The following is a 16,624-nucleotide window of genomic DNA, read 5'->3' as shown; positions in this document are numbered from 1 at the left end:
TTTAAAAACAATTAAACTCACAGAACAGACATGCAACTGACAGTTGAAGGCAACAAACAAAAATGGTATCATTGAGATTTGTCTAAAGTAGGGAGGAATTGAAAAAGTGCAACAAAAATGTAAAGGTTATAATTATTATTATTATTTTTATTATTATTATTATTATTATACATTTGAATTGTATAACGCTTTTCAAGACACTTCACGTCACATTATAAAATCAGCAAACATGAAAATAAAGGAACATCATAAAAACATTTAAAAACAACGTCATTAATTTGTGCTATGTATTAAAAGCAAAGTGGTGGGTCTTAATGAGTAATTTAAAAGTAAAAACTTAAGTATCATATTATCTAATGCAGTCATTTCATTTCCACAAGAGAAAGCACAAGTATTCAAGACTCACCTGCAGATGTCTGTATGGATCAGAGACGATCTGAGTTTGATTGTAATTTATAGTTTAATGTCCTGATAAATACATCCAGAGGGTGTGTGTGTGTGTGTGTGTGTGTGTGTGTGTGTGCTTGTGTGTGCGTGTGTGTGTGTGTGTGTGTGTTTGTGTGTGCGTGTGTGTGTGTGTGTGTGTTCAATGGGTGAATCTAAAAACAAAAACCAGTAAATGCAAACCTTTTACACATAAGTAGAAATATTACAAGATTTTGTTGTTTTCAATATTCAATCATTTCTACTATATTTTTTTCATTTAAACTATAATCTCCTTTTATAACTGATTAACAGAGATAAATAAACTGCACAATATCATTAATGAATGAAGTGAAAAGAAGTAAACCACACGGGATTTTAATGTATTTATTTAATGAGATTTAAAAGCAGATACACATTTTAACATGGGGTTAGTTTCTATATTAGCAACTCTTTACTGTTATGTGATGTAAATCTGTAATATTTAGATATAGACTTTGTAGCGGTGATGTAGTGGTTCTCACTGCCGCTTTGCAATGACTTCATTCCTGGTTGTGATTTGGTCTCTCCTGTTTTTTTTCTCCAGGAGTTTTGGCCTCCAGCTGCTCATTATGTCCTTTTTTTAATATAACGATATATTACATGTGGATTTTGAAGGTCTGCTGGTGACAGTGGGCATCTCCACCAGTGTTTGACTATAATGTTTCAGTCCATACATTAGTCTTCTAAGCAAATTTAGACGCGTTTGTGTGCAAAATAAAAGCCGATTTGCCGTCTAGTTTACTTCTGAGTGGTGACAGAGTAAGATATACGCATGTCAGCCAGAACTTTATGACCCCCTTCTGACTAATGGAGGGGTGCGGTCGGTACCAGGACGCTGCATCAGATCCTTTAATTTCTAAATGTTGTCTGGGTCGGACTGGTTTGTCTCGCCCAGCTGGAATGTTATCTGGAGGTGTTGAAGACAAGTCAAACCTCTGTCGTTGGACAGAACTCTATGGGTTCGCCCAGTCCACGTCAAAGTCACCTCAAATCGTCTGTCCGCTTTTCTGTTTCTAAAAATGAATATAAGAATAAAAGTCATTTTCTGTTTGATACATCAGAAGCCACGATACAAAGAGAATCATCATGTCCTTTCTGTGGTTTGTAATGCTATGGCTGATAAACGTGTTTGCTGCGATCTATTGCTTGTGTCGTACGCGAACAGTGTGCACCAGATGCTGCTTCAAATACTGTTTGAAAGTCTTGTCTCGCAGCCCGTACACGACGGGACTGATGAACCTGGGGAGAATCTGGATGATGATGTAGTGAACAAACAGAACATGTCGAAAATGCTTTGGAAACCAGGCCACGTACACCCTGACCATCAGGTGGGCCACGTAGTTGAGCATGCAGAGCAGGAGCTGGAAGCCGTGAAGCAGGACGGTATTCCTGGTATTGGCCGCGGTCCCGCTCGTTGTTTTCGTCGTTTTTTTGTCAGCGCTAGCGGCTTTAGCGGCGGAGATAATGTTGAAGTAGCTGTAGAAGAGGCTGAGCCAAACGACAACCAGACACATCATATAGGCGACTTCCCTCTTTTTTATACTGAACGGATGCCGAAAGAGGTTGTCCCGCTCACAGTAAATTGTGGCGTAGATCAAACGCAAAGGCTCCGTCGCCACAACAATAAAGACGTCAGTGAGGATGGAGACGCCACTCATGGCCCAAATGCACGCGATCAGGACATACGTCCGTTTGATGGAGCACAGCTCGGCGTGTCGCAGAGGGAAGCAGACGGCGATGTAGCACTCGATGGCCATGGCAGCCAGATTCAGTGGGGTGTTGAAGGTGGTGAAGACGGCAAAGACAATGATAAAGCAACAGAAGAAAGCATTGATTTTGTAGAAGATGTAAGTGTAGACAAAGAGGCTGATGGTTGTCGTGAGCTGGATCATGTCGTTTATCACCAGGTGGATGAACAGGATGTACCGAGGGTTCAAGTGAAATATCTGAAAGAGAGAAGAACCATGTCACCTGTGGTTCACTATTTGACCTGTTAGTAATCGCATGAGCCATTTAGGGTTCACTCATTGAAATAAGTTGAAAGGAAGAACCTTAAGACTTTTTCAAGACCTACATTTTCACATTTGCAACTTTTAGTTTTGTCAGTTTTAAATCTGGTAAGGCACTTAGAGAGCTCATGCCTCTGCCTGGCTGGAATCAGACCCGGCTCTATGAATCCCTTCTTCCTTGACCCATTGTCTGAATCGAAATCCCTCCACAAGTTTTCAGTTATGCTGTTAACCAACCAACCAACCAACCAACCAACCCATAATAAAACACCTATCTACCAAAAACCAACCAACCAACCAACCAACCAACCAACCCATAATAAAACACCTATCTACCAAAATCCAACTAACCAACCAGCCAGCCAGCCAGCCAACCAACCAACCAATAATAAAGCCCCTATCGACAAAAGACCACCCACCCAACCAACCAACTCATAAACACCTATCTACCAAAAATCAACCAACCCAATCACCTATCTACCAAAATCCAACTAACCAACCAACCTGTTAGGGATCTGTTTTTGTTGTTGTCTGTTCCCCCTCCCTTTTTCTGTTTCTGTGCAGGGTGTGTGTGACAGGGGGCGTGGCTGGCTCCTCCAGGAGAATGAGGCCCACCTGAATCTACTCCACACTAATTACAGTCTTCAAAACCCTGGTTCTCACTCCACACCTCTGCCAGATTATTCCGTCTACTTGGTAGTGCCGTGTTCGGATTCTAGTATAGTTCTCTGCCATTTTTTGGATATTAATACTTGTTCCTGTGCTCAGGTTTTTTGTGCCTCTCCTGGAGTGTCGTGGCCAGCCTGCCAGCCAGCCCCCTGTCTCCACTGCCTGTCCTGGCTGCCGTTTGGAAAATACATTTTTGAACTCTGTTTGATCAGTCTCTGGGCTCTGCTTTGGGGTTCTAACTTCAAGCCATAACACAACCAACAATAAAGCCCCTATCAACAAAAAACCACCCACCCAACCAATCAACCAACCAACCAACCTACCAACTAACCCATAATAAAACACCTATCTACCAAAATCCAACTAACCAACCAGCCAGCCAACCAATCAACCAACCAACCAACAATAAAACCCCTATCAACAAATAACCACCCACCCACCCACCCACCTAACCAACCCATAATAAAACACCTATCTACCAAAATACAACTAACCAACCAGCCAGCCAGCCAACCAACCAACAATAAAGCCCCTATCGACAAAAGACCACCCACCCACCCAACCAACCAACCAACCAACCAACTAACCCATAATAAATCACCAATCTACCAAAAATCAACCAACCCAATCACCTATCTACCAAAATCCAACTAACCAACCAACCACAAATAAAGCCCCTATCAACAAAAAACCACCCACCCAACCAACCAACCAAACAACCAACCAACCTACCTACCAACTAACCCATAATAAAACACCTATCTACCAAAATCCAACTAACCAACCAGCCAGCCAACCAATCAACCAACCAACTAACCAACAATAAAACCCCTATCAACAAATAACCACCCACCCACCCAACCAACCAACCAACCAACAATAAATCTGCACCATGTGTAGCTGCTTTGTGTGTGAGGAGAAACACTGACTGACCAACGAATACATTAAAACACTGAACATTTTTTGGTTATACGAGTGAAGAGGCAGAGATAGAAATACAAAGAAAATCCAGTTATCATTCCCTTTTTCGAGCGATACCTGATTGCTGACCTGGTGTTTCCTGAAGGTGTGTATCAGGGTGCCATTGATGTAGTTGATGACGATACTCAGAGCCACCACGATCACATTTTTGGCCACAGCTGTGCTCACAGTGTCTCTGTTATTGTAGCTGCTCGACACATTAGCTTCAGATGAGGAATTCATAGAGGAAGGATCCTGCAGGCTTCTGCTAAGTGAAAGGTCAAAGAGAAATATGTTGTGACATCTCACATTAAAATATGTTTTTAGTAAATCAGTTTGTCACATTTAAATCCACAAACCTTCAGCGCTTCATGTGATCTTCTTCATATCAACATTGTTTTCTTCCTGTTCAAGGATTCTACAGACCAATACCTTTCTTCTCTTTTGTCAGTTAAACATGGAAAACATTTAAATATTCATCCTGACATGATGGTTCTAGTAGCTTTTAGTGTTGAGAGCATCACAGACCTGTCGCTGCTCTGACTGCTAATATGAATGAGATGCTTCACAAAAACAACACTGCAACATTTTCCCTCCTCGTTTTATAATCATGAAATTTAAGGTCTGTCATCAATTCACACTTATTAATTAGTTTTGAACAAATGAGAAGTGTAGTGGCGTCATCATTTGGGAACCAATTTTTAAAAAGCGGCTGAACGGGATGAAACTTCAATAAATGTGAGTAAAACATTAAAAATTAGCTTTTTTCTCTGAAGAGCTTCAAGATTTTTGAGGATGTTGTATAGAACTATTGTTGTCTTTAAACCCCCTTATAAACAAAAAGCAACACTACAGATTTAAATGTACTGTCTGCTCAGTGTTGCCTGAAATGTTTGGGACGAGTTATTCATATCTGTAACTACATGAATGCAACAGGTATTTGTACTTTACAAGAGTTTTTTTCAGTCTTTTAAGCATCATGTTAAGACAAATTTCTTAATGTTCTCCTTCCTTGTTTAATCCTTATGATTCAAACTTACAAAGCAGCTGATGGTAACAGTCATTCACACTGAAGCTGCACAGGTAATCAGATTACATCAGTGACGGCCAAAGACCAAGACACACTTGAGTACGATTCAGAACCTTTTTGCTGAAGACATCAAACCTGTGCTTTTACCGAAGTAACAGAAGTGAATAGTTGTGTTGACGCAAACATTTTCTCCAATACAAGCCTCATTCTGTTGATTCTTGTGATTGTTTTTAAATCAATGGATTTTCTCAACAAACAACCGAAATAAATAAATAAGTAAATAAAAATTTTGCCAATCTAAATCTGGACTCCTATATTAAGGACGGGCTGTGTAACTCTTTAAAAAAAAAAAAAAACAATGAAAAAACATATATGTAGAATTTAGGAATTAAGTCAGTTATTCATGCATAAAAAAAGCACTATATGTACACGGACATGGTAACATCAATCACTAACAGTGGCAGATAAACAGATAGAAGAGTAAAAGAGGAGATACTCACCTTCAGTCTCGGGTTAATGTGAGTCAGATGACGTGTCTGTCAGACTGGCGTCTTTAAATGATGTCTGAGTTCTGCTGTAAGAAGCGTCGCTGTGATTTCCCGCAGAGTGTCGTCACTTCTTTGAAGGCTCATCATCCAATCAAATAGGAACACAGAACGTCCCCGCTTTGGCGTGAACGAGTGTTCACCTGCCCACTCCTTGAAAAACACCTCTTACATCACTGTTGGCCAACAAAGTCACAAGAGAAGTAGAAAAAAAAAAGAAAAGAAGAAAGAACTAAAACAAATGCGGAAAATAAAAATGTACCTCTTCGGATCTGGTGTGATTTCAGTTGACGAGTTTTATTCGAGCTCTATAAGCTTCAGTGAGCATTTGTCAATAGATTACATGAAATATATTGGAAGTGAGAACCTCCAGTCGGGCTTTTGAAAACAATCACTGCATTATAACTATAACTTCTGACGTATGATCAGATCAGTGAGCAGTTTGAGTTACAGTCAAGCTCGAGGCCCCGTCGACATGAAAGTGAAAATGTTTCAGACGAAAAAACAATGTCCGCTTACAGGGCAAAAATCCTGAAACTGATGCAGTTGGCATGTTGGGCCACTAGTGGGTGCTGTTGGTTATTTTTGTAATGAAACTATAAGCTCAAAACATCACCAATGGGAGTACATGTTCAAAAAGTCCCACCTTTTGCGCCGTTTTCAAAAAGTTGTGCATTTAGTGACTCCGAGCGCCGTTGCCATGGGAACGGGCCTCCAGGACGCAACGAAAGTTTCCCAATTTCCACTCATGTAAATGAGGGCAGAGTTTTGTCGCAGTTTTTATTTTCAAAAATCTCCACACACAGCTCCTTTAGCTCGAGCGCTAGCAGAACGGCTGAGTCGCCGCCCTGCCGAGTTAAACCTTCAGGTGTCGGGTCCAATTGTATCAGAGCACTTTTTTACAAGTGCAGTGCACACTATCACCTGCAGGGTGGAACCTCGTACTAAGCCCTGGGGTACTCCGCAACTTCAGTCCAGAATAACTTGCGATTTGTATCATGTCTTTATTGATGACAGTTGAAGCATATTTACAGACTTGGTAGGGGAAAACAAACAAACAAATAAAAAAAAAAATCAGTGAATTCTTTATATAATGACAATTTGAACTATCCAAAAAACTTTAAAGTTGCAGCAGTGAGCTATCTCTTGGGTTGTGAGTACTGCTACGTGGGTTTGGGTGGTGTCAGTACATTGACGCCCGCTCCCTACGTACACAACAGATACCTTTTGAGATACTGCTTGAACGTGTTGTCTCGCAGCCCGTACACCATCGGACTGACGAACCTGGGAAGGATGTGGACGAGGACGTAGACAGTGAATATAATTTCGGAAAAATAACTTGGAAACAAGGAAATCAGGCCTGTTATGAGGTAGTGGGCCACGTAGGTGAGCATGCACAGCAGCACCTGGAAGCCGTGCAGCAGGACGGTGTTCCTCGCCTTCTTGGCGTCTCTGCTCGTCGATTTGGTTGCCTTCGCGCCTCTCGCAGCGAGGAAGATTTTCACGTAGGTGCAGAAGATGGTGAGCCAAACGGCAATCATGAAAAGGATGTAAGAAACGTCCCTCTTTTTCAAACTCGCTGGGTGTCGGAAGAAATTTCTGATCTCGCAGTACAGAGCGCGGTTGAACATTAAGCGCTCCGGCTCCGTGGCGACGTTGAGAAAGATGTCTGCACTGATCAGCACAACGTTCATGGCCCAAATGCACCCGATCAGGACGTACGTCCGTTTGATGGAGCACAGCTCGGCGTGTCGAAGGGGGAAGCAGATAGCGACGTAGCACTCCAGGGCCATGATGGCCAGGTTCAGCGGGGTGTTGACGGTGGTGCACATGGCGAAGGTCAAGATGAGGAAGCAGAGGAAGACATTGATTCGGTAGAAGATGTTTCCCAGGACGACGAGGCTGACCGACGTCGTGAGCTGGATCATGTCGTTGAACACCAGGTGGATGAACAGGATGTAGCGAGGGTTCATGTAGAAGATCTGAAGGAGAGTAGAAGATAGATGACGTCAGATTCAGATTCAGATTCAGAAAACTTTATTGGTCCCAAAGGGCAATTCATTTGTAGCCAATCATAAATCAGAACATTGCACAAACACATCACAAACACTCACTGTGTGTCACTTCCAACAGAACGGACAATAATTGAGTTTAAGAGGACCCATTACAATACGGTCTATGTTAATTAAACACACTCCCTTCAGAATTTAACAGTGCAGTGACAGAGGGGACAAAAGAGTTGGAAAAACGATTTGTTTTCCGAAAGGGTACATAAAAACGACGTCCAGAAGGCATGAGTGAAAACTCTGAGGACAGAGGATGGATTTCAATTTTATGGCGCTTTTTTAACAGCTTGCGAGCCGTCAGTGCTTCACACTGCTACCCAGAGCACACGCCCTCGCCAACGCCACGTTTGTCACCATGGAAACCAATGGATTACAAAGTTGTTAGATCCACCACACAACTATTACATTATTTTTGTCCTGGTTGTTCGAATTGCTTCATGTTATCACTGTTTGGCATCGATTTACCCCCCCCCCCCCCGTCTGACCTTTGACCCCCAACCCCTACCCAGGGTAATGACATCACTGCAAATGCGGAACATTTTGGCTTTGGTTTGACATCAATAGGATTAAATAGGATTTTGACCTTTTCGTGACCTTTGACCCAATCACTCTCAAAATGTATTGGAACCGTCGTTCTATTGAGGCAGATCATCCCAGAAAACATTATGCAATTTAGGTCAATAATTTCTGTACATACATACATACATACATACATACATACATACATACATACAAACAATACAAACAATACATACCAATAAATAAAGGAATAAATAAATGAATACAAAAATATAAATAGATAGATTTAAGTTTGATGCCAAGGTAAATTCGTAAAATTCAAATCCACTTCATAAATTTAGTTTGCCTTTGCAACTGGTGAGATTATTGTGATGCAGATTTTTGTCAACATTTCAGACTTGAGCTTTTGATTTCACACATTCAGGACATTCACAGTCACCAAATGAACTGAACCACGGATTTCCACACTGCTTTGAGGGAAACACACCGACACAAGGAAAAGACCGTCCAAACTCCGGACAGAGCGACTCCAACCAGAGCTGGAGTTCAGGATTAAAACGACAACAAAAGTAACAGTCTGACCTGGTGTTTTCTGAAGGTGTGGAGCAGCGTGCCATTTATGTAATTGATGATGAGAGCAAGAGCCAAAACTATGACTATTTTGGTCACAGACCTCTTTGGCTCTTGATTTTGCAGACTGTTGGACACATTTTGGGAAGAAGATGAGAAATTCATGGAGATTCACGGATCCTGCGGGAAGTTTTTAAAGAGAACACAAGAAAGATGATAAAACACCGTAGACTTATTAGTCAGGGTGAGATCTGTGATCAGGATAAAATAACAAAACGCAACTTTAAAAAGGTGTGAGAAGGGATTATTCATTCAAAAGAAAATCCATCCTACAGCTACAATCGCAGTCGGTCTATCTTTTACACAAAATGAATAAAAATGAGAAATTCTATACTTTTAAAAAATTCTCTCCACTATTTAACCGAGTACACAATAAATCTCCCTCACTTATATGAACAGACAAATTACGAGAACGTATGTGTTTATGTGTTTCCAGGTCACTATTGTAAAGGAGAAGCAATTCTCAATTGATTCACCTGGTAAAGTAAAGGTAAAAAAAAAAAGTCATCTTCAAATCCACGATATTCATATTTTTGTTAATCTGATTAATCATAGGCAGAAAACAATAAATCAACTAAGAAAGTAGTTTTGTTAGTAAAATCTGTGAATCACTTGGTGAATGTATCATCATAAATATTAAGTTCATCTATTTCTACAATAATAAGAAGTTTAGCACACATCATATGGACGGTGAAATGAAGCACAGACATAAACATAATTTAGAAGCACAGAGGAGGAAAACAATTAGTCTCTTACCTCAGATGTGACGCTTGAGTCTCCACTGAAACAGGTGTGGAAATGAGAGTGAGTTTAATTTGATGTTTATATCTTTAGTCGGTTGGGGCAAGAGTGGAGATGACGTCGCTGAAGTGTGTGTGTGACAGGAAACCTCGTACGTCAGTATTTAGGAATGTGATCCGACACCGAGAGAAATCAGCTGCAACAAACAATAATCTAATAAAGGCCAATAACCAACAAACAATAATCTAATAAAGGCCAATAACCAACTAACAATAATCTAATAAAGGCCAATAACCAACAAACAATAATCTAATAAAGGCCAATAACCAACAAACAATAATCTAATAAAGGCCAATAACCAACAAACAATAATCTAATAAAGACCAACAACCAACAATGTTTGGCAGATTTTAATACAATAAAGCCAATATTGGAATAATTTGTCATTAATTAAAAATATGGTTTTAAAATGTCTTTCTACATTTAATTGACATTGAGAAGTATTATAATTCGTTTTGACAGAATGTTTTGCAATTTGTATATATATATATATATATATATATATATATATATATATATATATATATATATATATATATATATATGTATATATATATATATATCCCACATTGTGTAATAATGCTGCATTTTTAAATAATCTAGAATTTTTAACTAAGATTCTTGAACGCATTTTGTAATAACTTGTTACATATTGCAACAGTTTTTACAAAATGTGGTTTTTCCACTTTTCTTTCAAGAAAATGTAATATTTCTGGTGCATTATGTAATATATTTGCATCCCTTTATCTGTATACATGGTTCTATGTTTAATAACAAGAAGAAATTAAGATTTAGCTGGACCAGAATTTTAGGTCACTTGTTGCTCACGTCCCGCCGACATTGTAGAATGACCTTAAATCAGGCTTAACTTTCAAGATCACCGCCAGTGTGGCTGGTTGATTTAAAAAGTTACAAACCAATCAGTATTTCCACGAGACATTTCTTTTGTCTTGAAGAAATTAAACCAGATTGTAAGTGCCACTGACTGCAAAGTTTATTTAAAAAAAACAAACAACACGAGTTTTATCATGAAGTGTGACAGATAATGAGAAAATGTTGCATTTAAAATGTATTATATATTACACCATTATTACACAAAGCCGTGCCACAATCCTGCCTTCATCCATTTCAGCCGAGATCAGCTCCAACCTCACTCAAGCCACACGTCACTTCTTTAGGAAACACGTGGCTGATTTATTCATATTCTGCATCATTCTTTCTAAATTGCATGCTTACGCCAACAGACCGCACTTTGACTCTGCGCTTGCCTTGCGGGTGACATCATGCACAAACGGGAGGATTTACGTCTCCTTTCCAAGTGCGAAAAGAACAAACAAAATCACAGACATAGGCGGGCGGAGTACATCCCAATCCACATTGTACGTGAACCGATTATTGTTTCCACAATCTTGAAGCACATGGTTGATAATCCATATTTGTGAAAGTCAATGCTACATTAAGAGTTTTCCTGAGATGGAAAAATAAGATTTCAGGATGGACGTTCACTCAGCAACACCACAAATGTGTCGATCAACTCAAATCTTCATTTTTCATTGAGTCCACGAACCTCAGCTGTACATTGATAATACTTTTTCAGATATTGTTTAAAGGTTTTGTCTCGCAGCCCGTAAACAATGGGACTGATGAACCTGGGGAAGACCTGGATCAAGACGAAGCAAACAAACAGGACGTGGAGATAATATTTAGGGAACCAAGACAGCAAATTTCGTACAATCAGAGAGTTTGCGTAGGTTAGCATGCACAGCAGCAGCTGGAAGCTGTGGAGCAGGATCGTATTTCTGGCTTTTGTTGCGTCACTGTTGGATTTCTTTGATTTGGCAGCTCTCGCAGCCAAAATGATCTGAAAATAAGTGTAGAAAATGGTGATCCAAATAACAGTCAGGGAAATCAATGAGTAAACTTCCTGACTCTTCTGACTCATTGGATTTCGGAAGATAAACGTCCTTTCGCACAAAGAGTTGGAATAAAACCAGTTTACAGGCTCAGTTACCACAGCAATAGAGATGTCTGTGAGGACAAAGATGGAACTGAGAGCCCAAATACTCCCGATCAGGATGTACGTTCGTTTGATGGTGCACAGCTCGATGTGTCGCAGCGGGAAGCAGACAGCGACGTAGCACTCCATGGCCATGATGGCGAGATTCAACGGGGTGTTGAAAGTGGTGAAGATAGCTAAACCAATGATGACGCAACAGACGGAAACGTTGATTTTGTAGAAAATGTAACTGGAGAGGAAGAGGCTGACGGTTGTCGTGAGCTGGATCATGTCGTTTATCACCAGGTGGATGAACAAGATGTACCGAGGGTTCAGGTGAAATATCTGAGGGAGGGAAGAAGAGAGCGTCACATCAGATTTGACCACCAACTAAGAGATTATCAGTCACAAGAGTGATTCTTAGGGAGGGCATAGAAAACAATAAAAGTCTCTTCTTGTGTACATATCTCCTCTTGCTGACATAATATGGGAGAAATAAAAAAGAACTTCCCCTCAGACCAGTCACAGCAGCAGGATGGACCAGAAGACCTGGACTACATGTACCGAAGAGACTAAAGCAAAAATACTGATGAACAAAATTAACATGTCAGGTATATTTGTTAGTAAAAAAAAAACACATTTTGAAAATGTGAGAGGATTTACTACAAGTGAGCAAATGAAGCATCAAAATTGGTTTTGTCAAATCAAATCAAACTATTTCTGGAGCACTTTTCATGCAACGAAAGATCTAACATAAAGTGCTTCACATAAAGTAGAATAAAATAAAAACACGTGCACGAACGCACACACACCCACCGACACCACCAACCCGAACCCCAACTGCTGGTAACAAAATATAAAAACTGATGTAAGAAGGCAATGCCCATAAAACTGACAGTTCGCTATACGCAATGAAGACAAAGTGGTTCAATAGCCACATTACATTTGTAAAACTAGAGGGAATATTTATCTCCCCTTGATAGTGATCAAAACCATTTGCACACAAAACACAAAAAAAGGTCTCTAAAGTCTGAATAGAAACATTCACAGAGTGTAAATTTACTCTGAACTCCACAGGAGTAAATTCTGGATAAAAATACGAATTTCTCAATGCATGTTATGTATGTGTGTGTGTGTGTATATATGTGCTAAATGCATTTTTAGAGCTTAATGTTATTGTGTAATGAGTTACAGCTGTCTGCAACCAACACTCCTAAAATATTTATTGTATTTCATTTTTCCGTTTCATCACTTACATTTCCAGACATAAACAGGTAGAATGCTGACCTGGTGTTTCCTGAAGGTGTGTATCAGGGTGCCGTTGATGTAGTTGATGACGATACCGAGAGCCACAACGATCACATTTTTGGCCACAGCTGTGCTCCGCGAGTCCCGATAGTGAAAAGTAACCGACACGTTAATGGCTTCAGAGGAGGACGTCATGGGGATTCTCTTCTTCTTTTCAGGAAACAGGGGGAAAAGGGGGGTTTTATTCTCAGAATCACAAAACACAGTTAAATTCTCAATGTGCTTTTTTGTTGGTTTTTACTTCATCCACAATATTATGTGTGTATTCTGCATAGTGCACAGTACATAGTGAATTTAAGAACATCACATTTTCAACTTGTAGTAATATGTAGTTTACTTGTATGAACATCAAAAATTTTATTATTACCAATCTCAAAAAATTAATAAATGATCACATTTAATCAGCAGCATTTAACCACATAAACAACTAACGATAGTAATGTGATTGAAGTTTTGCTGGAAATTAAAGTAGAAATAGATTATATAAGATTCTAGAATTTCTCATCACTATGACAAAGAGACTCTTCTGCTTCACACTTGCCAAAATATAAAAACTTGTTTTTCTTTTACTTGTCCGAGGCCGATATGTAACAACGACCCGCATTGTTATAAAATGAAATGTAATAAAACCCAAAATATGATAACTGGTCAATAATATCACAAGATGCTGAGCTCAAAACGTAAAAACTTTTCTATTTTACATTATGGTGTATGGTGCAGGCCGAATATATATTTACTATAATCTATAATCTATTTCTCCAATCATCAGCACACAATAATGTAAAACCATTGAACATATTAAGATCACATTAAAATTCTTGTTAAATCTTTTTAAATTATTTGCTGGTTATTATATTTTGGGTGTTTTGGGCTCAGCACTTTTGTTACATTATTGACCAGTTATTACATTTTGGGTTCTATTACATTATATTTTAAAACAAATTACGTCATTGTGTCATATTGGGCTCTACATGCCTTTTTGTCACTAAATGTTAGAATATTCTGTGCACATGGTGGAAATTACAAAATGTATTTTCAAACAAACATGCCCAATAAATCCAAATAGCAACAATCAGGACTACTTTTAGTAATATTGCTTCTCAGTTTTGTATCACCTGTGGAAATAAAGAGGAATCAATAACATTTTATGGATAATTAGACATGAAACACAGCAACTCACCTCCAGTGTAACTCTTCAGTCTTGGATGAATGTGCGTTCAGACTGACGTCTGTAGCTTGAAGCAGACTGACGTCTGAGTCCTGCTGCAGCAGAACCATCACTAATATCCTGCAGAGGGTTTCAGGTTCGACGTCATCCAGTCAAACAGAAGCACAGCTCTGACCTGCCCACTGCTAGAAAACACCTCTGACATCACTGTGGGTCAACGGAGGCACCTGAGGAGAACAAACTGCTGGAAATGTGACCAGAGGAGTGGCGGTCCTAAAGACTAACCTGTGTCCTTCAGGCCAGTTTCACTCACACTGTGCAAAACCAGAATATCAAAGAGACCCCTTCCCATCATGGAGTTTGATTCCAGGAGTGTAGTATGAGATCTTGTCCATTTCTGACCAAGCCTCGGGTTCTGATTATCTGCACCTCCACCTGACACCCTGTTGATGAACTCTGCTTGTAAGATTTCTGAATAAACTGTTTAAGCAGGCAAGGTTTAGGGTTTGGATCAGAGTTCTGGTTAGTGTCAGAGTTTGGGTTAAGGTCAGAAGGGTTAGGGTTTAGGGTTCGGGTCAGAATTAGGGTTCGAGTCAGAGTTAAGGTTAGTTTATGAATTAGGGTTAAGGTCAGAGTTAGTGTTAGGGTCAGAATTAGGGTTAGGGCCAGAGTTCGGGTTAGGGTCAGAGTTAGGGTTATAGTCAAGGTTAACCCACTGCGTCCGAGTCGTGTCTCGAACATATTCAAAAGTGAGCTGGTATAGAGTTATGGAGCTGAGAGATCTTGACTGCACTGATTATCTTTCCTTTCTTTTTATATCCTCCCTTCAGGCGCTTGACACTTGACAAAATAATCCGTGGACCCTGCTCGTGGTAACTGATCGAGACAAGCTCGCCACATAGCCACATTTAGCATCTGAACGGCTAACTTGTGCCGCTAAACCACCTCCGCACGATCATCAGAGTTCTGGCTGGTTGTTCCGACATCCAGTTAGAACTCCGACTCAGAACCAGACTGACAGCGTCATCCCGGCCATCACGTGACCTCGGAAAGCGTCTCTCTGTCGCCTCGGTAACCCGGCTTTGTGTCGAGGTAACGAGACCGCCATTTTGGCTCTGTGTAAACCATAACAGAGCCGACATCTTGGATGAGGACCCAACCCATTCCTCACCCGGTGGATGGTCGCGGTCACTACACCCACTCACACTGACCCTCCAAGTTCTACCGCCACCTGGTGGACACTCGCGGTCATCACATTCCCACTCAGACTCTCATCTTACTTACTCACACATACACACACACACACACACACACACACACACACACACACACACACACACACACACACACACACACACACACACACATGCGTGCTCTTTCTTTGTACAGTGTTTGCTGTTTAGTAGATTAGAGCTCCATGTTAGATGATGTTTGCTCCTTGAATGTGTTGATTTATGAGTTGATTTATGAAATATTTCTGAATTAATACACTTTTGTAATAAACGCCTGTTAGCTAAATTGATCGATTCCTGGTGATTATTTTGCATTTACTGTTGAATTTCACTGGTTTGTAAGTCTGTGCACGAATCTCACACCTTCCCTTCGGTCCGGTTGGGGCAAGAGTGGAGATGACGTCGCTGAAGTGTGTGTGTGACAGGAAACCTTGTACGTCAGTATTTAGGTATGTGATCCGACACCGAGAGAAATCAGCTTCAACAAACAACAATCTAATAAAGGCCAATAAGCAACAATGTTTGGCAGATGTTAATACTATAAAGCCAATATTGGAATAATTTGCCATTAATTAAAAAATGGTTTTAAAATGTCTTTCGACACTTAATTGACATTGAGGGTTTAGATAAATATCAGTAAAGTATTATAATTTGTTTTGAGAGAATGTTTTGCAATTTGTCTGAATTTGTGTTCGTGTGTGTATATATATATATATATATATATATATATATATATATATATATATATATATATATCCCACATTGTGTAATAATGCTCCATTTTTAAATAATTTAGAATTTTGAACTTGAACGCATTTTGTTATAACTTGTTTCATATTGCAACAGTTTTTACAAAATGTGGTTTTTCCACTTTTCTTTCAAGAAAATTTAATATTTCTGGTGCATTATGTAATATATTTGCATCCCTTTATCTGCATACATGGTTCTATGTTTAATAACAAGAAGAAATTAAGATTTAGCTGGACCAGAATTTTAGGTCACTTGTTGCTCGTTGCTCACGTCCCGCCGACATTATAGAATGACCTTAAATCAGGCTTAACTTTCAAGATCACCGCCAGTGTGGCTGGTTTATTTAAAAAGTTACAAACCAATCAGTATTTCCACGAGACATTTCTTTTGTCTTGAAGAAATTAAACCAGATTGTAAGTGCCACTGACTGCAAAGTTTATTTAAAAAAAAACAACAACATGAGTTTTATCATGAAG

At 39.7% G+C, this 16,624-nt stretch overlaps 2 protein-coding genes across 2 annotated transcripts; both read right to left on the bottom strand.

Moving 5' to 3' along the window:
• Window positions 1-1,604: 1,604 nt before the first annotated feature.
• On the bottom strand, window positions 1,605-4,346 carry LOC308129409 (odorant receptor 131-2-like; the record flags this gene model as incomplete). Its single annotated transcript, XM_080495349.1, has 2 exons — window positions 1,605-2,411; window positions 4,194-4,346. 2 exons carry the CDS (start codon window positions 4,344-4,346, stop codon window positions 1,605-1,607), a joined length of 960 nt encoding a protein of 319 aa, XP_080351475.1.
• A 2,537-nt stretch (window positions 4,347-6,883) lies between these two features.
• Window positions 6,884-13,133, bottom strand: LOC308129408 (odorant receptor 131-2-like; the record flags this gene model as incomplete). The annotated part of the gene is made up of 2 exons (XM_080495348.1): window positions 6,884-7,660; window positions 12,978-13,133. The coding sequence occupies 2 exons, from the start codon at window positions 13,131-13,133 to the stop codon at window positions 6,884-6,886; spliced, it is 933 nt and encodes a 310-aa protein (XP_080351474.1).
• Window positions 13,134-16,624: the final 3,491 nt, after the last annotated feature.

This window comes from Blennius ocellaris (genome assembly GCF_963422515.1).
Source record: "Blennius ocellaris genome assembly, chromosome: 4".
NCBI lineage: Eukaryota > Metazoa > Chordata > Actinopteri > Blenniiformes > Blenniidae > Blennius > Blennius ocellaris.
This window is presented reverse-complemented; position numbering and strand designations above follow the sequence as displayed.